The sequence below is a fragment of the Anabas testudineus genome, chromosome 18, assembly GCF_900324465.2.
Source record: "Anabas testudineus chromosome 18, fAnaTes1.2, whole genome shotgun sequence".
NCBI lineage: Eukaryota > Metazoa > Chordata > Actinopteri > Anabantiformes > Anabantidae > Anabas > Anabas testudineus.
The window spans coordinates 14,546,817-14,568,870 of NC_046627.1; the positions used below are offsets into that span (position 1 = coordinate 14,546,817).

A 22,054-nucleotide genomic window follows, 5' to 3' on the forward strand; every position below is an offset into this window, starting at 1 on the left:
ATGTGTACACTACCATCACCAAGTCCATCCTGAGTCAGTGCCAACGCCTCCCAATGTCAACAGCTGACTTCACTTCCAGCAGTGTGTGATTCACTTTGCTGAGAAGGTGAGCTGTTGTTTGTTCTAGGACTCTGTGTCTCTAAACATGCTAATCTGCTGTCTATATTTATGAACATTGTTCCATGACTTTCTGTGCATCTTGTGTTTATCTCACTTTGTATAAGATCCTAGTTTTTATTCATTAAGTTACTACAACAAAAATGAAAAGAAGGTTGTGAAAGTCTTTCCATAGAACAACACAAAAATGTAACGCATAATAGATACAAAATAAATAAATACTATAATTAAATCCATTTAAAATAAAATACAAATACTGTTTTAACTGCGCTCTTCCAGGCGGAAGTACTTGTTCACAACATCCGGGTCATTGTTGGTTGGAAAAAATTGGCGGTTTGTGTTTCGCTGTTGCGTTTATTTCTTCGTGGCTGTAAAGTTAGTGAAATATACTTTTACAAATGTGACCTTGAGCGTAACGTTAACTGGAGCAGACGTTATAACACTTATACCCGTTTATTAGCAGTGTTTGTCAAGTAGATAACGAATTGCTAAATGCATACTGACAAACTGAAATCAACTTCGAAAGCTAAGTTAGCTAGGTAACAGCAACTTTGTAGCTCGCAGCTAGGCTAAAGCTAGCCGGGTAGCTGTTTAGTGCCAGCCTTCTTGACCACACAGCTTCTTAAATCTCGGAATAATGGCGAACCCAGCTTTGTTGCAGAAAAGAAACGGGAAATATCTATGGTTTTCTCTTCTCGGACTAGGATTTGAACCAGACACTGCAACGTCGTCGATCGCAGGAAAAACTAATATAAATGTTAAGCACATCAACCTTGGACCGTGAGTCTACTTTTATTGTGAACATTGTGATAAGGACACAGACATCAGCTCGTTGTATCAATGGCTGTACACAATTTTTAACGTAGTCTACTTTCCCTAACATACAGCTGTCATTTAATTGTTGTTTAAAGTTATTGCATCTAACGATAATTCTCGTTATTGCTTACAGGAATATGTTTGATAAACCAAACAAAGATGCTTTTTACATAGTATCCCATTTCCTGTTGGAGAAGCTCAACCCGACACGATTTCATGAATCATTCAGGTAAAGCTAGACATGATCAACTATTGCTCTTCGTGTACAAGCTCGTCTACGACCCAGTGCGATAACATGTGATATTTGTTTATGGTTTAGGCATTGCTGGCCTGTTTTAAACCACAAAGCAGATGCTGAGTTCCGCAAAGTAACCTGTGCTTGGCTGCGAGAGATAATGGTAAGAATTTTCCAGTGTTTTAATTTTGTAGTGAAACGTAAATAGTTTGTTTATTACCCCCCAGATTGGAGTAGATGTACAAATACCCAGGAGTACACATGGACAAAGGACTGGAAATGCAACACAGAGGCTGTTTACAGTAAATATAATAATTAAGTTCAAAGTAAGGGAGAGAACTGACTCTACTTCTTGAGGTAGCTTAGGCCCTTTAATCTGTGCAACATGATGTTACATATCTTTTACCAGTCTGTTGTATCCAGTGCAATTTTCTTTGCTGCTGTCTGCTACCCCAGCAGACAGCAGCAAAGCAGCAGACAACAAAAAACTAAACAAACAAATCAGGAAGGCTGGCGCTGTGCTTGGGCCTTTTACTGTAACCCTTGGAGCAGGTTGTTGAGAGCAGGATGCTGAACAAGCGATTGAACATCATGGAGACCAACACACATCCTCTCCACAGCCTGCTGGTCAAACAGTGAAGCAGCTTTAGTCAGAGACTTCTCTAGCACTGCTGTGATAAGGAAATGTACAAGAAGTCATTCCTGCCAACAGCCATCACCCTGTATATAGTGACTATATTCAGACAGTGGAGAGCTTTGCTCCAACCTATTCAAACTAGCTAGTTACACATTCATTAATTCATTATATTGTATAATGGATGGTATTGCACATCATCTCAACATACAACTGCACAGCATGCTTAATGGTTGCCTGTTTTGTTTTGTAGATTTAACTGTGTGCAAATTAACGTGCAATTTGATTTCTGTCTATTTCTGTTATTTTTTCCTGTGTATTCCTATTATCTTCTGTATGTATGTTTCTCTGTGTAATGGCTACTGCAACACCAGCATTTCCCAAAGTATCCATCTAATGTAATCTAGTGATCATCATTTTAATCTGTTGTAAACTCCAGTCATGTCCCCACAAGTGGATTGCTCTAATTGTGCAAAGGTTATTGTATAAGGCAATATCCTTGTTTGCGCAACACTCCCCTGTTTTTCTAACTAGATTTGTATTCAGTTTGTATACAACAAAAAAACAACATAAATTCACATATAAAGAAGGTATTCTGAGTTGTAATGATGACAAAAAAAATCACATCACATCTATATATTGCAGTGTAACCTTTTTGAATTTAGGTGGGACCTTAGGTTGCGTGTAGAAGCCCTCACTCTCTCCAAAGGTTTTTGCCTTTTACTATTAGTTAAAAGGGAACTTATCTAAAATGTAATTTAATTGATAAGTTCTACTTTTAACTGGTCTGTTTTTTTTTTATGCAATACTACTTGATTTATTCATCTTTTAACGCTTTTTAGGATGAAACTGCAAATGCAGGATCTAAAGTGGTGGCATCCTTGTTTCTCTCCCCTGGAGGCCCCAAGTTTATCAGCTTGATGCTTAATTTGGCCAACCATGTCATGCTGCAGGAAATGAAGACATTCACCACAGGTAGGTCTCCATAGCAAATTATCTTTATTTAGTAGCCAATATGGAGTTGTCATGCAGAGAACTAATAAAAAATTTTGAATGTTATCATTGTCAGATGACAGCTGGGTACCTGAGGCTGCAGCAATGCCCGCTTCCTCACTGGACATGGCAGTGAAGAGACTCAACCTGATCAGTACCAGGTTTTTGAAGGTTGCCGTAGATCAGGATCGATTTCTCCATGAGTACCAGAGACGAGCCCAGTAAGTCCTTAGTTGTCCATTTTGGCAGCTGGCTAGCATATGACATATATACTTCAACTAAAATTGGCTTTCATTGGAAGCTTGCTACAGTAAATTTTATTCAAGTCACTTTTATTATCTGGTCATTTTAATGCTACTATTTCTTTCTATTATCTTCCCATATTTGATTATGGAATGTCACAAAAAGTTTTTAGTTTTTTTGTTTGTTCTTTTAATGCTGCTCCATATCTCTTTGTTTTCTAGAGGTATTACTTTAGTCCAGGGGTGGCTGACCCTAGTCCTCAAGAGCCACAGCCCTGCTAGTTTTCCAACTATCTCTGCCCTACCCCCTGCTGATTACCTGCATCAGGTGTGTTCAGCCAATCAGAAGCAGGAAGTGCAGAGATAGTTGGAAAACAAGCAGGACTGTGACTCTTGAGGACCAGGGTTGGCCACTCCTGATTTAGTCTATGCTGCTCTCGAGGTGGCCTCTGATTGGCTCTGTGTTTTGTGCCTCGCCTGTTTGTATTCAGTAATTAGCACAACTCATGTTAGGCCAGTTAGTAACTGATGGAAGGTGTTTGCAATCGGTATAATTAAAGGTAAGGAGCAAGCATTTATATTATGTTGGGAATGCACAAGGTTTGTGCCTCTAAACATGAATCTAATGCAAATAAGTTTAGGTTGTGTTGTGACATTAAAGACAAAGGTAACTTTTTGCTAGTTTATTTCCTTTTGTGTCTTCTCTTTTAAAGGCTCCTGGTGAAGTCCATGAGGGACATCAGAGCAGAGGGTGCCAAATATGATGAGCTTCTCAAGTATGTATGAGTTTTTCTGTTTCTGATTTCTATCTATTCTCTTTATTAAATCTGTCTATCTTTTCAGGCGTCACATTAATGAATCTGCACCAGAGAGGATATATCCAGCTGATAAGATCAAGAAGGTATTTGATAGTATTACATAAGATGTGATTTGTACTTTTGGCATATCAGTCTTTTATTGTAGTGCTGCTTATAGGAAGCTTTCTGTAGTTTAATATTTGCCAAAGGGATGGTGGGTGCATATTACGTTCTGAAACTCGGATAAGTTTTGGGCATTTATTCTGTAAGTGAGTTTGTTCAAGGAGCTCACAAAACTACTGGGTTGTCTCAAGGTGCGCTCTTTGTGGTCGGCCATTGATGAAATGCTGTCCACCACCAAAGAGGACCAAGATGCAGTGGGAAGTGTTTTGAAAGGTGATGTCGACCAGTATGTCCTGGATGGGACGGATCAAGTCCTAAAAATTCCCCAGAGTCTTCTGCAGAGAATTGAACAGCTCCCACACCAGGTGAGAATGAATATAATATTTTTAAATGGTTTATATTTAATGTGTTTCAGTTGTATTTTACCATCATAAATTGTGAATTATGTGAATGCCATTACTAAAGACATTAAATTAAATGTTTGGCTACAAGTGACGAACTTTGACAGATCTCACAGTAGCTGCCGTTTGTATGTTTTCCAGCTGAGTTCAGGGAATGTGTATGAAGGCGGTCAGCTCAACCTCCTGTGTGTGTTGGAAGTGACGAACCATGCACTGCAGCTCCTGAGAGAAGAGCGTTGTAAAGTCTCTACTGTGCCCAAGCCTCAACTCAGTCCTCAGCACCTGCAGGAGAAATGTCAGCAGATGGCCCGCGTGCTGCAAGACCTCCACCTCATCAGGTTGATGATTAATTACAACCTCTTTCCTCCTCTTTAAACAAGACTTTAATTTGGTAACTTTTCAAATGCGTGGCTTTATTTTTAGGTTTTGCAGGATAGCCAATTTGTTTTAACACTTTATTTGTGGTATGTAAACTGCATCGGCAAATGGACAAATGGAAGTTGGGAAAGAATTACCACAATAGTATTTGCTTTCTTCTTTCTTCAAACACCCCAGACAGAAGATATCCAAGGAAGAAATTCCTGAGGTTAGGAATACTGTGAGAGAGTTGGAGGCTGAGTGGGACAGGAAGTGGATGGATACACTGAAAGACATACCCCTGGTCTCTTTTCTGAATGAAGATCCTGTGAGTCCAGTCTTTTACTCATAGCACACTGTTGAATATGGCTAAATTAGCATGCTTTTTCCATTGAACATTGAAGCTTGTCTTACTGTGTAGTTGCAGAACTTGATTTGTTTGTTTGTTTTTAGGCTCTTGGTTTCCTCTCACCAATGGCTCCTCTGTTATTTGAACCAGCGACTGAAGCTATTTACAGAAGTAGTGTCTTCTCCCAGTACCCAGCTAAACTTCTTGGTGAGCAGACTCAGATTATGTGGCTGTTCATATATTATGTTCAATAGTGATGCATTTTGTTTCTAATCTTAATTTGTACAATTTTCCAGATGAGGAACCAGCAGAGAGTAAATTACAAGGAGTCAGTCCTAGTTTTTCTAAACTAAAAAGGTAATGTAATGACCTTCAGTAGGAGAATGGAAAACTTTTGTCTTGTTTTGTCGTGTGTTGTTTAGTTTGTGTTGGGAGGCAGATACCTGGGCAGCCCTGAGCAGTGCTCTGTCCGTCACTAGTCCTCCCTACAGCATCCGTGCTCTCTGATGACCGCGGCGAATTGAGAGAAATCGCCACGGACAGATACGGAGCAGACACTTCTGTTTCTGAATGCATATTTTATTTTGCACTGTTACAAGAAACATAAATAAACTTAACTTAAGTTTTCTGAACTCTGTGGAAGTTGGACTGATCATGACATGTTTAGTCCTGCAGAAAATGTGAAACGTACAGTTGACGTGGTAGAATCATATCAATTATGCTGTGAAAGATCTCAGGGAAAATACAAAACATACTGTGTGTATAGAGCATGAACTGCCATGCGCCTGGGATTTTATTGGGTTGGTCTTATGAACAAACCTGTCTTTCTTCAAATTTACCCACAATGCACTCATCAGTTCAACTACTAAAATAAAGACATGCAGGGCAACGTGTTGACTTGGCTCAGGTTTTAGCATTGAACCGAGGCTGCATATGTTGTCTACATTTACGTGCTCAGTATCTCTTCTGTCTCTTCTATCTTACTGTGATGCATTATGAGGAAAATATGAGAATGTTAAAATGACAGTGCTTTGTTTCTCTGAAACAGCTCTTGCCCTACAACAGCTGAGAAGGCTGAAAGTCCAGTTGTCACCAGTCAAGCGTCATCACGAGCGAATACTTCTCTCGACTGGCTTTTTGACACACCTCCATCTCCTCCTGTGAGGACTCCACCTGTTGCACCACCTAAGGCAAGTGTTGTCATTCAGCTAATGTCAGTTTTGAAATGAACCATTTTAATGAATTTACAGCACTCTTGAATTTGCGTGCCACAGATTAAGGTGTATTTAAGTCATGTGTGTGTTTTTAGGCCAGTGTGAGGAAGACGGCCCGTGTTCATCCTAAGGTGGCTCCCATGAAGACCAAAACACAAATATTAGACATGGAGTGTGACAACCTTGCTGATCAGGTATGGTCAAGTGTGAAAACCTGGAGTGTAGGAAATAAAATATAGTGTCATGTAATCCCCATGAGACACAACTGGGGCTAAGTGTGTGTGTGTGTGTGCGCGTGTTAGTTTGCAGATGCTGTAACTACAACCAGTCCTTCAGACAACAGGGTCAAAGGCCTGAACTTGGAGGGCCTTCTTGGCACTCTTCACAGAGATCCCTTCTCGACTAGAAAGCAACTACCACGCACACCTGAGAGCTTGAGTAAGTCTTATTTGTCATGTTCTTCAAGACATTTGGAGGAAACTGATATTGTTAATTTAGCAATCCATAACTTTATATTTTAGCATAAAATAACTTGCTGTTTTATGGTTTCTCACAGTTATGGATGTCAAAAGCTCCTGGAGGAAGGCAATTGAGGAAGACGAAGCAGAGAAAAATAGTCAGTCAGCCAAGCCGAACGATAGCATAACTGGGCGGCTCACTCCCCTCGAGGAGCCTCATGATATGTTGTTGAGCCCTGATGCTCCTTCTCAAAGTGTCTCCTGCAGCATCACTCCTATGGTCACGAGCCGCAGCAGTCCCCCTGTCTGCCACCAGGGGGTCTTACTCAAGTCTACTTTGTCGTGGGACACTTTCAACACCGAAGCCCTTGACAGCCCTATTGGCACAGGCAGCAGTGTGCCCCAGTTCACCCTTGACCAAGAAACTCTTCCTGAATTGCCGAGCTGTGATAGTCTGCTGAGCCTTGACGATGAAGCAGTGGATATGAAGAGTGATGAAGATGAGGAGGTCCTAATACCTTCCCTGAAGATTGATGCGAAGCAGTCGCCATCAACTACACGCCGTCATCTCAGTCAGCTGGAGGAAGCGGTTAATGACTCGCTGGAAAAAAGGAAGAGGACACCTGAGTGCCTGTTGTCAGGTTATTCTGTTTCTGGTCTGGACAGAGACTGGTTCATGGAGCCAGCAACACCAGTGGAAGCCTCAGACAAGGTCTTCTCACTGGACCTAGATACACTGGGGACACCCTCACCCTCAAAGAAGCAGGATTATAGCCTCCCAAAACTGATCACATTCTCCCCAATTGATGACATGAAGTGTTAACTACACTTGTATAAAAACCACTTTTCAGTCTGTACTGTCATAATTTTATTACTCGCAACTAATATTTGTACATAGCTGTAAAATCTAATTCTATCATGCACTATTTGTTTTTTTTGCTTATGTTTATGGGTTTACATTTTTAAAATGGTAAGACATGAACTGTTTAATAAAAATTCTAAAATGTTTATTTTTTCCTAATTTGCAAACTGTGTGGGACATGGAACTCCTGACACTACAGTTTCAAATAGTTGTGTATTAATTTGTAAGATTCTTGTCCATTAAAATATTGGAAAGTGTCTGAGTCCACTGTATTAAGAGTGCTAGTCTGCCTAGTTGCAACCAACAAGTCCAACTAAGTATAAAATTGTAACCCAAAGGACCCGGGTTACTAGTGTTTGCAAGAAAATAAACAGGAATATAAAGGTCTTTGCAAAACACAGGAAAACAAAAATCAAGTTGGCAAGACTTTAGACAGGATCTTGCATCATGTCACCTTCACAATAAATGTCTTAAGTAAAAACAGATTTGATTACTGGAAAAAGGACACTAATGCAAACCTTTATTGGATTAGATGTTATGCAAAATATATAGGATTACATACATTTAAAAGCACAACAAGGGTTGTTAAAATATTTGTTGGTTACAATAGGAAGATGCAGTGGATACAGTAATAATTAAAATGTGATAATAAAATCAGTCAAGCAGAAAGGGTCAGATGGTATAGTACCTGTAGTTGCAGCAGAATATTGGATGTACATTCACATCCTATACCTTTTAGAAACTGTACAACTGTGTAAGCAATATGCAAAAGTATTCAGTCTAGTAGTACATCTCGTGCTCTACTGTGAAATTGTATTATTCACACCAGCACCTGTAAAAGAGCAAGATCCAGAACAACTACAAACTATGCAGCCATGCTATTTATGTCCCTTCACGTCTCTTTATAGTCATCCTTAGACATTTTGTCCTGTTCCTCTTTGCATCTGTTTGTGGTCATTTAATAGGTTTTTGTGGTTATTTTGTATTTTTTTTATTTAGTTGTGTGCTCCCTTGGTCCTGTCTGGTGCAGCAGGCCCACTCAATAACCATGCATGGTACTAGATAGATAGATAGATAGATAGATAGATAGATAGATAGATACTTTGTTGATCCCCAAGGGGAAATTTTGGTGTTGCAGCAGCCATTACACACAGAAACATTTGAACATTGAGTAACATGATCTACACGAGACACAGTACAAGAATAACACAGAGAATAGACAGTAATACCAACAAAACACACAGTAGAACTTGAATGTAAAGTGACTAAGTTACACATTGTTAAACCATCAGCGTGGACACTGACTCTCTGTCAGTGAATCATTGTACAGGCTGATGGCTGTTGGCACTAATGACTTCCTGAACCGTTCCTTGTCACAGCGGAGCTGGAGAAGTCTCTGACTAAAACCGCTCCGCTGTTTGATAAGCAGGCTGTGGAGAGGATGTGAGCTGTTCTCCATGATGCTCAGCAGTTTGTGCAGCATCCTCCTCTCCACCACCTGCTCTAAAGGTTCCAGAGGAGCCCCCAGCACAGAGCCAGCTTTCCTGATCAGCTTATTCAGTTATTTCTGTTAGAATAAATACATATAAACATAACTACAATCAGTGGCGGATTGTCAATGCTATTTGCATGAGTAAAAGTATGTTTCATCAACATCTTGACAAATAAAGTTCATGGAGCTTATTTGAACAAGCTCAGAACAACTTTGCATGCATGACTTTATTGTGAAAAGGTAAAAGCGCCTACTGGCCGTTAGCGGGGTTTTATTTTGAAAGGACTCACCGGACGTCGCTGTGTTTAATGTGGACCATCCTGTGTCAGCTTCGGCAGGGGGGGGGGCTCTGCTGTAGCCTCTCCTCCTCCACCACCACCACCACCACCTCCTCCTCCTCCTTCTCCACCTCTTCTTTCTCTGGGCGGTTCCAGCCTGATAGAGACGTTTAGGAAGAAAGCTCACCGACAAAAAAAAACTATCAGCGCAGACACAAACATGGCGCCCGCCTCCGCCGACAACTTCAGCTGACAGTGTGGCGACGAAGTGGAGGAGCAAACTTTGTGAAGGACTACTTCGGAGTCGCTTTTTTTGTTGTTGTCCTGTTGTTTTTTTTAATGCGCGCCATCCTGGTTTAACCTGTTTCTGGTTTGCACGACTTATAATTTAAAAAAAAAACACGCAAGAAAGAAATACGGAACATATCGAGCGGGTCAAAACAGCAAGTTGCCTACATGTCAACATTGTCTCTCGCTGCAGTGTAAACAGCTGGTAAGTGCTCCTGTGTGTGTGTGTGTGGAGGTGTTTAACGACTCAAAAAGGGCTTTTTTTGTTGTTGTTGTAAGAGTGGTTTCGTGTTACTTTAGCTGTGTGTACGTGAAAAGTGCATTTTCCTGGTGTGCTGCTGCTGCTGCTGAAGGAGCCACGTTGAACTGCACAGGCTGATCACAGCAGGGACTTCTCTTTTGGTTATAGCCGCGATAATGTGCACTTCCTGCATCAAAGTTGACCTAGTTATGGATCGGATGCAACAGTTGGGAATATAAAACCCTCCTCCTCCACCACCGCCACCTCTCTCCTCCTTGACGCCAGATAATCAAACCCTCCTCGGAGCCTGTCTAACCTTGCAGGTGTCTTGCTCCAAAAGCTGAATTTCCTGCGTACAAAGCAAAGAGATGCCTGGATCAGACTGACTTCTAGCAAAGGGCAGGAGAGCTGTGGAGTTTAATACAGTCAGAGTCGGTGTAGTTCGTGATAAGGAACTGTTAACCTGACTTCCTTGTGGGCATGTGGTTTGCTTTTTCATCCAGCAGCTCTCTCAGCATGCCATGTCTGCCTTTGACTGACCTAAACCTAAACCTTGTGTAAGATGCCTCTGATGGTTTTGTGGCTGTGTGAGCACTAATGCCATTGTGCGCATTGCCAAGGTGCTCACATATCTATGCCTCAGCACTTTTACTATTTGCCAGCCTGCAAGAGTGCATAACCCCTAAGGGCAGCGGTGTACTCCCTTCTCCAGCTTCCTATCACCCGTTTTGGTGATTCATGGTATGCGTATGATGTTCCTGTTATGACAGCCGTGGCACAAGTCCCAGCAGAGTTGGGGATGGCACTTCCTCTTTATTGTGCTCCGGGTATTCGTATTCTCACATAAATGTTTCACCACCTCAGATGGCAGCAGTACTGTCAGATTAAAGAGTGGAGGCTGGCTGAGGGAGAAAATCTTGGAAATTGATCTTGCAGAGTTGCATCAGCACCGAGACCGTTGACACATCAGCACCGAGACCGTTGACACGTGGAAACACAGCAGCAAAAGCTCCTTCTTGACCTTGGCTTGGCCTGACAGCCACTGGAAAAGGGGAGTGGAGCAAACGTTGCCTCCTACTAACTAACCACTGCAGGCAGCAGGTATAAAGTGGGTCACGGCTGCACTGTGGCTTTGTGTACATTGAACTTGCACTTTGTCACCACCACTGGTCGTCCAAAGACTTTGTCAGGTGACCAAGGAAAGGAAATAGATTGGCTAAGAGGGCTGCAACAGGCTGTAAAAGGATTTTATGGTTGTCTAGGCAAAAGTCAGATAGGATTTTGACTTGGGAAAAGCAAGTGATTCATTCTGTGGGACTGGGAGAGGAGGTTTCTCAAAGAGCTGCAGACGTCACTCTGAAATGTTTAGCAGGATTACTGCCGATCTTTTTAGTCAGACATTTCTCTGCCAGTTTATCACCTTTCACTTTGACTGACATTTTGCGTCTTTTTAGCACTATAACTACTTTCTGCATTTGAAATGACAGCAAATTCAGACTTTTAATTCAGAACAGTCACACATGGATATTTTCTTCAGTCGTTTGTAGCTAGTAATTATCAACTGCATATTTTTTGTGAGGGAGGTCTTCCTCCATAAGGAGGTCTGAGGTCATTGTCAGCAACACAATAGCATCCCCAGAGCTTGTATAGAGACATTGTCTGGCTTAAGTACACTGCAACTCTTCCTTCCAAACCTTGAGCTTCCCTTTTGTTGTTGGTATTTCTGATATGTGTGTTTTTGCTCAGGTTTTCTTCCTAATTAGTCAGAGCCACTGCAGATTTACACAGATATCACCGACAATGCATGTTCTTATGCTTGATGAGCCAGTGAAAAGCTGTATGTTTGCACAAGACACATTAACTTTAGAAAGTTAAAACTACCACTCAGGTAAACCATTTCCTTTCCTTCGTCGGTGTTTGTTTGTAATTTTCCAGTTGTGCTTCAGTTATCTTTATTCAGGAGGCCTGTGCCTCAGCTGGTGCAGGCCCAGCTAGTTGGGAAGGGCAATGAGCCTGCCCTCTCTCCTCTCTCCTCTCTCCTTAGAGTGGAAAGAATGCTCTCTGTCCGCCGGGTTGTCACGCTCCAGGAAAGAGGCAGTCTTGTGACGTTTCTGCTGAGCCGATTCTCGCCGCTTTGAGCTGCCGCTCCTCGTCAAACCCCTGCTGATTGTGTGTAATTGTAAAAAAGTGTTGTTTTACAGGAAGTTTGTGTCCAACCTACTTGTTCTTTTTACTGTTTTTGACACAGTTTAAGCTCAGAGTGTGTCACGTTATCTTAGTAACACACTTGTCTTACATGCCCATGCTTTTGTAGAAAAAGCTAGATTTGCCACCTCTCCCCTGATGTGAAGTAGTCAGGGGTTGATACAAAACCAGTGTCTCGTGATGTTACCACCAAAAAATATTTAAAAAGGATTAAAAAGTGTAATTCGATTGGTAAATTTTGTTTTGATCTGCATATTTACTCATTCATGTTTGACTTAACAAAATGAGAATACTTCATTATCTTCAGTGTTGTTATGGATCTCTTAATACAAGGTAACTTATGCTTATGTCTCTGTAATGATGTACTCATCTATGCACCTTGCCAATACCAGCACAGTATTGTGGTCATGGATTGATTACCAAAGGGCCTGTTGGCCAGAGGCCAAGGAGCCGAAGTGACCAGGAGTTACATGGGCCGGAGGCACTGTATGAAGAAAGTATTTTCTGTTTATTCTTGTTATAGACATCTATTAAATGATGCAGAATAACCACAATAGGATTTAAAACGATCCGAGAGAGGAAAACAGTCAAAAACAGAAAAGTTTTTGTGTCTGTTAAGACACAGAAAATGATTATAAATTCTTGAAATGTGACAAGGCCAAAATTGGACACAAAACAATTCCCAACAGACAAAGAAATGACAAAAATAATACAAAATGGCTGCCCATAGTTGAAAAATGACCAAAAAGAGACAAATGATGACCAAAAATAGTAAAAATGACCTACAAGAGTTGAACAAAAGTAGATCATACAAAAAGGAGGAAATCAACAAAAAATTAAACAATGATTACAAACTGGAACATGGAAATGCTGCAGTAAGAGCTTATAAAATTGAAACAAACCAGCCTATGCTCCAAAGAATGAAATGAACTAGCTGTTAGTAAAAACAAATATCTGTTTTGTTCTGATATCAGTGAGATTTGGCAGGCGGTTTCCTATTCTGAGAAGCGTGTTGACAACTATCGCCACTGAAAATTGGATTTTGCGTGTTGCAGCTGGCAGGGTTAAATAAACACGACTGAGGAATAGAGTTCACTGCTGGGCTGTTTCTTTGTTGAGGCCGTGCAGAGCGAAGGAGGCGTTGTTAGCATGTAGATATGATAATGAAAGGCTATCACACATGCTTATCTGGAGCCAAAAAGCAGATAGACTGTGAATGCTCCACCTCTCACACACTGAACAGTAAATATTGATTAACTAAATATATTTCTTGCACTTTCACTTGCGAATAGGTAATTATATCTCTAAATATATTTCCTCTCCTGCACTGGCTGTAATTTGAATTTATTTTGCCTCAATCTCGCACTCCATATCAGAAAGCACCAATGTTAGTTTTTATGTGGTCATCGTCATGTAAATGGGTGTTTTGTCACCTCCTTGGCACCGTGTACTCAGTCTGGCCCCAACTTACATCGGCACACTGTGATGACAGGTGGCAGAGAGGGCCACTTTGCTCTTCAGATCCTCCAAAGCCCACAGTTACAGAGTGGCACTTGAGGCAGACGCTGACACAGCACGCACTGGAGTTGTAAGGGTATTGCAGCTGAAGTGACATTTTCCTTAGCAGATTTTTGCTTTGATTATTTTTGTGTGTGAGTAAGCATCACAAAGCTCTCGGGAATGATCTTAAGTACTTTTTCGGCAGCCCAGCTGCATAACAATGACTCGTGGCCCCTTTTAATCAAAAAGGGCCACCAGTCATTCAGAGTTGCTTCAAATTGGAAACCTTCCGAGAACCAGTTTGCTCTTGCTTTGGCTACATAGAGCATATAACATAGAGCCATGTTATTACTTACTATATGCCTGCATATGTCTTACATTCAGCATAAATAGGCAAGGACTACTGAAAGAATGGGCGACTTTCTCATTCGCTGTCACTCTGGAACCAACTACCTCCATTAAAATCAAAGGCCAGTCTTCGTCTTTGCATGATTACTGCTTCTGCACGCCCCGAGAACATTGCTTTTTATTCTCATTTGCCGCGTGCAAGACAAAGTACGTTACAATTGTGTCATTCTCAGCTGCTGTTTCAGTCAAGCTGTGAGTGGATCTGCATGGCAGAGCTCCTGCTGGAATGAATGAGACAGACACGGCGCTGTCTGTTGTCCTGCATCACGCACACAAACGTACACTTTACTTGTGCATGCGCATACACGCAGGCAGGCTCTTTCACCCCTTGGGGAACAAGCCTCCAGTGCTCTTTTGTGTGAAAGAGATGAGATCATTGTAGGGCAGGCCATAGGGGAATGGCATAAGGGGGTTAAATAGAGAAAATAATAGAGTTATAGTCTGTCTGTTTCTGTTCTCCTTCTCTTTTGGCACCTTGGATATTAAGGGACTTACCAGGGAAATGTTGTTGATACCAGACAAGCATGTGAGGAGTAGGACCTCACCAGTTGTATTTACAGCCGCTGAAGAGTTTTCCTTTGCCCTCGGGCCTTGTACAACTGCACAACCAACCTGTGGCAAGTTAAGAGCAAGTTAAGACCAGTGCAACTACTGAGGAACAAGACTTTCCGGTGCTGGAGGCATTCAGGAATGTCTTAGGCAGGTTTTTAGGGCTAAAAGTCATCACAGGTTTAATTTCAGCCACTGGATGTTACCTATAATACATCACACATAAGATACCTTTAATGGCCTAGATGTGCTGCGTGATAAGTGTTGCTCATGTTACTTTCTCAGTTGGATTCACTCTGAAATGGTAATATATATTCCTCTGTAGTACTTGTGAGTGGTTTCAAAAAGAATGGGCTATTGTAGTGGGGGTCTTGTTGCAGATCTTATCTTAAAAAATCTGGATACTGTAGGTTTTTTTTTTTTTTTGCATTCCCAACTTCAAAGTTCAGAAAATCTTACAAACTATTTATATTACTGTGTTTTGCCACACCTGGTTAATACTTTATGGCAGATTGTCGCTGTGACATTTTACCGTTTTACTGATACAACAGACCGTATCAGTTGAACAGTAAAAATCAGAGCCTACATGGCCACGTGTCGAAGATCAGTCAGCCTTGAAAGTGAGGAATTAAAAAAGTCAGATGATGTCCTGGTGCATCAGTGAGGCCTGAATGACTAAACCTGTTCTCTATTGTGGGTTGAAATTCACTTGCATTAGCACGTTTTTCACACCTTTCACTTCTCTTGTTATTCTCAGAGCAGGTTAGGCTACTCAGGAATTCAATCATATGACTTGTCATTGTTACTATTCGTAATTATTAATGCACATTTAGAAAAGTTCAGACAGTAGACAGCATGATTTCTAAAATTATTTTTGGACCTTTATTCACAATCATCGCTCTGGCCAGTCCTAGTTTGAACTAATTGTCCCTGAGTTTATGCAGTATCTAAAGAGTGAGGTAAAATTTAGTCAAACTGTGCTGCAGGGTCGGGGGTGGTGTCGGCGTGCATTTACTGACTGACTGACGCACGCACTGTCGCACTAACTTGCTCCTTGGGGTAAATTATTTGTGTCCCAGCACAGCACACATTAAATTCTTAAACCAAGCAACATCGTTGGACAAACGACGATCACTACCTTCACTACCCGGATAATAAATATAACAATTTCAAATAACTTTATGCAAGTCTAGAAGTTATAAATTCCCAAACTCAGTTTTCCATTGGCTGGGTGCAAGATCTGCTAATTCACAAGCTGTCAAACTGGATCAAAAAGGCAGCTCGATCCTGACATGGTGGCGTAAATAGAAATTCAACACGGCGTGACGTCAATTTTGTGCTTTCTATTGTGTGTCAGACATCAAAACTACACAGATACCGTACATTAAGGTCTAAACTTTCAAAATTCAAGCTTGAAGGAAGCTCGACAAGCTTCTGAATTACTTTCTGGTCGTGGTTCATAGTGACCCTACTCCCTGAATGTAACTCAGACAAAGAGTGACACTCGATCATGGGGGATCAGGAGCAACAGAGGAACAGGTTTTCACACGGTAAGGGTGGGGCAGAGCACAACCGTTAGAGGCAGGGGCTCAAGTTACAACTCAAGGCCTTATACAGTGGAAATTAAATGAACTACTTCCTCTACTAAGGCAATAACCCTTCACCATTTGCCCTCAAAGTGTAAAAGTTTTTGAACACTGTGTGTGCTATGATTTGCTGAAAATCCTTTATGTTACATTCATTTTTGCTTACAATAGGTTTAAACCTTTTACTCTAATCCACTGTCAACACCATGGCGGTTTATGGCCACCACCCTGTTTTATTCGCTCACTAGACATAATAAATGGACAGTAAAAACAAGCTGTTTCTGCTGTTTCATTTACTGTATGCTTACAAATGATGCAGCACGCTACAGACACATCTTTACTTCACTAAGTGTATCCTTGAAAGACTCTTCTGAGATCAATTTCGTCAGCTAGAGTAACACTAGGCGCAGCTCGGGCTCTTGCAGCCTGGCATTGTTTGGGCTCAATTGCCATGGCAGCTTCAATGTTGTTTACCATGGGCTGTCACAAAGAGATATTTGTATGGTTGTGGTTTGTGTGGTGGCAGCTAAGGGGACTATCACACATGGTGCCAACCTTAAGAGTGCAACCAGTGCATTAGTGTGCACACCTGAGTGCTGGCAGAAATGTATCAGATGGGTGAAAATATATTTTTTAAGTGTATCACGCTGTGCTCACTCGCAGTTTTGCTGCACTTCTCAATTTTACAGAAGCAGCGTTGCATGACATGCTCGTTCTCTCTTAAATTTTTTGTCCTGTGGTTTGTATTTTTCAGCGGGCGCCCGTTGTGTGTGTGACTTTAAGTAGTACACAACCAGCATAGTTTCTGCAGAAGCTCAAATCATTAAGTTATTTCTGGAACAAAACCAAAGTGTATTACCACTTTAATATAAGCAAGTCTAAGGTTTTGGGAGATTGTGTGATAAATGTTATCTATAAAGCACATGCTGATTTATTCGCTTGGTGAACATTCATAGGGCAGCATTCAAAATGCAATCAAGACCCAACAGACCTACTGATCTAACCAGGGTAGTGTTTGTTTTTCATTTATTTTCCTGTTAACGTTGCTTTGTTCACTGCTGTGACACTTGTGTGTGCTGATGTATACTCATGTTGTCAGGAAGCTGCATGAATCACAGTCTTTATGCCTTTTTATGCCAACGTTTACCGTTTCAAAGGAGGTGCAGTGTAGAGCCTTATGTTTGTGACAAAAGTTAAAAAGTGTGTGTTACTCAGTAGAACACACGCTTGCAAAGTTGTTAAGTTAAGAAAATACCACAGAAATTGCTGTTTTCTTGGGCCCACATACAATCCTTTCATGCTGACTTGTGACCCACTAAGCCAGAAGAACTAGGCCCAAGTCATTTAGTGTCAAGTACTGTGCCTGGTCTTATGTGTCTTAGATTATAGTTGCACATACAGTATTTGCAGTTTCATTAAAGATAGCAAGATGGTACAGATTGTTATGGTCTAGATAAGCGGCATTTAAACGGCATTCAACCAGCGCTGCTCTTTTTACCACATCAATTACTGGAAATAAGAAACCTTAACAACTACAATCTGGCAGGCAGTTTGTGCCTTTGTGATGTGTGAAGATCCTTTCAGTCTTTTAAAGTTGCTGTAAGAAATATTTTTATTTTAACAGTGGAACTATGATTTTTTTAAAGGCGGTCACATGTAGTGCCAAATCCACATAGAACCATCAGCCAACTTATATTTTCCCCTCGCGTCTTTCATCTGCTGTAGTTTCAAAGCCTCACAGTTCACACGAGCCCTTTTTAGACAGCAATCGACTCTTCTTCAAGGCAGACATAGTTATCTGGTTAGGGCCTGCGTAAGGCTCGTGTCAAGTACAGCTTCATAACATAAGTGGTTTGCCTAGATGACCAAAAAGGAGCTGACCACCTTCTTAGACTGCCTCTGCCTTACACATCATAGCAGTCCTTATAGAGAGAGTCTTCCTGTTTCTCCTCTAATCTGCTATCAGCTATAGGCAGAGTAAATATTGATCTGACAGAAGTCAAGTGACCAGACACATGATCTAAATGGCTGCGTGATGGATGCTAATGACCGAAGGTGTAAATAAGAAACTGTTGCATTTGACTAGTTAGCCTAAATGCTGCTGGTGAAGCTCAGATCTGTGACAGAGACTGAATTCCACTGGATTCCTCAAGAAGTTATTAAAGCAGCTGACGCACTGGCTGACACATGCCCACATTAGTTCCCAACATGTGACCACACAGGAACATTAAAGGTCATCAGTTTTGCTGTAAAATTAAAACACTGAATGCAGGTCTGCAAGTGGAAACAGGTGCATTAGCAGCTTCCTTCGCATTTGATGGAGCTCACGCCGTTTAGGGGCGTAGAGTTAGGTGTTGGACAATATTGCAGGGATGCACATCTGCACTTTCATTTTAATAACTAGTGATTTAAAGATCTGCAGTGGGTGTGTGTTTTGAGGAATGACACGAGGAGTCTGTTCAGTCTTCAATTAAACCACAAGATCATATTTAGAGTCCAGCCTTTTGGTGACAACACATTTAACAGAGCAGTTTATTACAAAGCAAATATAATGTTAAAACAGCATTTTGCCTTTGGACTTGGAGATGTAACCATGGATACAGTGCAGTAAATTTCTGCTCAGCAGCAGTCTTGACAAAGCTTTGTGCCTCTGGATTGCTGTTGTGCATCACCATAAAATAAGAGTTGGACCGAGTTAAAAGTAGCATGACATTATTCATTTAGCTGTGACGAGCCACATTTGGAATAATTTGGATTTCTAGCGTTTTTATTTACAAAAAATACTATCTTTAATTTCAGACATTCCACAGAATAAGTAGATATACTGTGTTGAAATAAAAAAAAAATAGTTTAACTTGTAAAATATGAGGACTCACTACACCCACATACAGAACGAAATGTGCTGCTGATCCTCTGATATTTCTCTTTTCCTTTACCTGTGAGATCTAGTTATTCCTCACTGAGCTTTTCCCTCCCACGTTACTGCAGCAGCAGACCCTCTTGAAAGGTTTACAGGAGCGATCTTATAATCTGTCTCCTCTTTAACTGATGCATTATTACATTTTTCTTTGTGGAAAGTTGAAGTACATTGAGGCTTTGATTGGAGTTACACCATGTGCTGCCTTGATTTGAGTGTTTTCCCCACATTGTTTTAAAGAGTCGTGAAAAAGTGGGCCATATCCTGGGCACACATCCAGCTACAGTTCTTCAGATCCACCTGAGGACTGTAAGGCTGGCAGTGCATGTAAAACAAATCAAATTTAGCATGTTCACACAGGCGAAATGCCATTTAGGGGGCGCCCACAAAAACAGCGTTGTGTTCTCGCAGACTAGGTGGACTGTCCTATTTTAGAAAAGAGCGACACATTAGTCTGATGGTTTTTCATACTCACTGTGACATTGTTGTCCCAGAGTGAATGCTCTTTATTTTTTGTGGATGATTTTTTGGCTGTGGGCTGATTAATCAGCCTCTCTGATTGGTCAGCCTGCCTCATGCCGCTCCTTCCACAGCACAAGACGACCATCACCTTTCTGCCGCCATGCATTTTTGTGTTCAACTCTCTGTACAAACTTCACCTCTAGATAACCAGCTTCACGTGTATTCTTTAAGCTTTTCACTGCAGAACAACCTGGTACCTTTCAAAATGTTTGTACTGCGGCTTCATAATGATGGGATGAAATATTAGCAGCAGCTTTTGATGGTATTGACTAGTTAAAATGGAAACCAAATGCCTACAATGGCATAAAAAAAAGTCCAAGGCTGTCTGGGCTTACTGTGGCCTTACAGTGAGGCCTCTTTCTTTTCTTTTCTTTTTTTTTTTTTTTTGTCTCACCACAGCTGACTCACCACTGGAAAAATCAAACTTCCTGTGTAGGTCCCTACCAGCTCTTCAAAGGCAACATGGGCATGCTTGAATAAAGCTCCTTTCTTCGGAGACAACCATGCATTCTGTGTCATGTTTGGCCAATGTCCGATAAGACAAGTGCTTTCACTTGGCAAATGAACATTATTCCGTTGCACCATTATAAAGTAAAAAACAACGAGCAACAGTTTTTAAATGTAGTGTTTCCCCCATCTTACATAGTGAAAGTGTCTCTTTAGGTTCTTCATTTTCCACATCTGTATGATTTTTTTTATGCAGGCATTAAAGAAAATGCATCATTTTAATATGCGGCTAATGTATGTTTGCACGATCACTGTGTCTGCGTATGAGAACTGATTGCTGAGTCATTGCTAAGTTTGGTCTCATGACACCAAATTATTAGAAAAGCAAATTTTTCATAGAAAAGTGACTAAATGCTGAAGAGACTGTCCTTTCTCTGAAAACCAGCCATTTTCCAGTATTCGAGCCTAATTCGCGACCACATTTCAAGCGTTTTATAGACTTTGGTGTCTGTTTGATTTATGCTCTCAGTGGCATTTCTGAGCATTCCTCTGGGCTCGGCTGCTCTCCCTTGGCTCTCTGTAGCCACCGAAGCTTTAACTCTCTCAGTGTGTTTGGAGCGGTGCGGTGATATACAGTGACAAGAGTGTTTGTGATTGTCAACAGATCCAGTCCCTTCATTACCCCTTGCGTTTCCTCAGTTTGCTTGCTTCGTTGTGGTGCAGCACTCTTTAAAGGATCCTATTATTGTCTTGGCCACAGTATTATTTAGCATTCTGAGTATGCCTGCAAGTGTAGTCCATTCCTCTTGCCCAAAGTTAGATTGTTTTCACTAAAGTGCAGGATGCTGGTTGACTGTAACCTAAATAAATAAACCTCAGCAGAAAAAGGAAAACTTTAGTGTTGAATTAATCAATCTCTATTCTCTTACTTCCAGGCACGACCAGCCATGATTGAAGACAAGGGTCACCGTGTGACCGACTACTTTGTGGTGGCCGGGCTGACGGACAAGTCCACACCCCTGGAGCAGGACCTGTCGGAGACGAAGTCCAGTGGGCCCAAAGCGCCCATCACAGACTTGGCCGTCATTAACAGGTCGGCGGGAGAAACGGTGCCCGAGGGCTTCACTTGTATCGACACCACCCACAGTGGCCAGCCAGCCAACCTGAATCATGGCAGTCTTAAGAGCCCGGAGCTGTTCCTCTGCTACAAGAGGGGTCGGGACAAGCCTCCGCTCATTGACATCGGGTGAGTCAGCAGTTGGCTCATCTCTGTGATTATAATCTGGAATGTTAATATGCCTCATTACTCATTACTAGTGTCTTCCCTTATCAGTTGCTTAAAGATCTGCAGCTTTAGAAAACAGCAAAATTAGCTTTGAGTGGATTGAGGTGACGGTGGAGGACATCCTACTGTGCTGGAGAATTGCTGAACTCTAGCGCTGCTGTGTTTTTAAGCTAGTTACAAATTTGAGCCCCCCCCCTCGAGAGTGAACAATGTAGAAACTGTAATTGTGACCTTACACCAAACTGTGAAATTGAATACTTGTAGCTGAGCCCGCCCCTGCCCAGTGCTACGTGGGGTTCATAAATTGTTAACAAAGTCAGACACAATCCTACTGCTCTGTTGAAGTACAAGGTCCCGAAGTCTCTAATTTAACCAGTGAACTCATGTCTTATGCTCTTTCTTTCTGACTTGCAGTAGATTCAATGGCTCATTATGTTATTTTGAGAGAAACAGTTGGTGGAAATAAAAAAAAAAAGAACTCAAATCAAGCAATTATACTTTATTTATTATTTAAAATTAAATATCTCCCGGAGTGCAGCAGGGTTAACTGCATGTTTGTTCCGAATGTCACCTGAAAAAAATGCAAATAATGTTTTTTTATTAATGCATTTCAGACAAGTTAACATGATAAACTGAATCCTCTGCCTGTTATTTGCTGATTCTCATATTTTGTGTGCACCGTCATCTTAGACACTAATGGCAAAAGATAATTATTTAATATACCCCAGGTTACTAAGT

General features: G+C 41.3%; 2 protein-coding genes and 1 non-coding gene across 4 annotated transcripts in view; all 3 read left to right on the top strand.

Annotated features, from left to right (window-relative positions):
* Positions 1–444: 444 nt before the first annotated feature.
* Positions 445–7,928, top strand: haus6 (HAUS augmin-like complex, subunit 6). Its single transcript, XM_026353550.2, has 16 exons — positions 445–897; positions 1,067–1,162; positions 1,253–1,331; positions 2,645–2,777; positions 2,872–3,016; positions 3,751–3,813; positions 3,881–3,938; positions 4,149–4,322; positions 4,500–4,696; positions 4,914–5,043; positions 5,169–5,271; positions 5,361–5,421; positions 6,113–6,254; positions 6,374–6,472; positions 6,581–6,716; positions 6,835–7,928. The coding sequence occupies exons 1-16, from the start codon at positions 755–757 to the stop codon at positions 7,557–7,559; spliced, it is 2,484 nt and encodes an 827-aa protein (XP_026209335.1). The 5' UTR covers positions 445–754; the 3' UTR covers positions 7,560–7,928.
* LOC113157939 lies at positions 5,494–5,624 on the top strand. The gene has a single exon (XR_003298539.1).
* A 1,562-nt stretch (positions 7,929–9,490) lies between the features above and the next one.
* The window catches only part of dennd4c (DENN/MADD domain containing 4C), a 29,503-nt gene continuing 16,939 nt past the window's right edge, over positions 9,491–22,054 (top strand). For both annotated transcript variants that reach the window (XM_026352538.1, XM_026352539.1), the window contains exons 1-2: positions 9,491–9,861; positions 20,967–21,277. In XM_026352538.1, coding sequence (XP_026208323.1) covers positions 20,979–21,277 — 299 coding nt within the window. In that variant the 5' untranslated portion in view covers positions 9,491–9,861; positions 20,967–20,978. The remainder of the gene's footprint in view (positions 9,862–20,966; positions 21,278–22,054) is intronic.

Bases quoted from the DNA above. Each gene is read 5' to 3' on its own strand.
- haus6 (XM_026353550.2), top strand. From the start codon at position 755: ATGGCGAACCCAGCTTTGTTGCAGAAAAGAAACGGGAAATATCTATGG. The intron at 5,422-6,112 runs GTAATGTAATGA...TCTCTGAAACAG, and splicing joins AGTTTTTCTAAACTAAAAAG to CTCTTGCCCTACAACAGCTG. The intron at 6,473-6,580 runs GTATGGTCAAGT...TGCGCGTGTTAG, and splicing joins GTGACAACCTTGCTGATCAG to TTTGCAGATGCTGTAACTAC.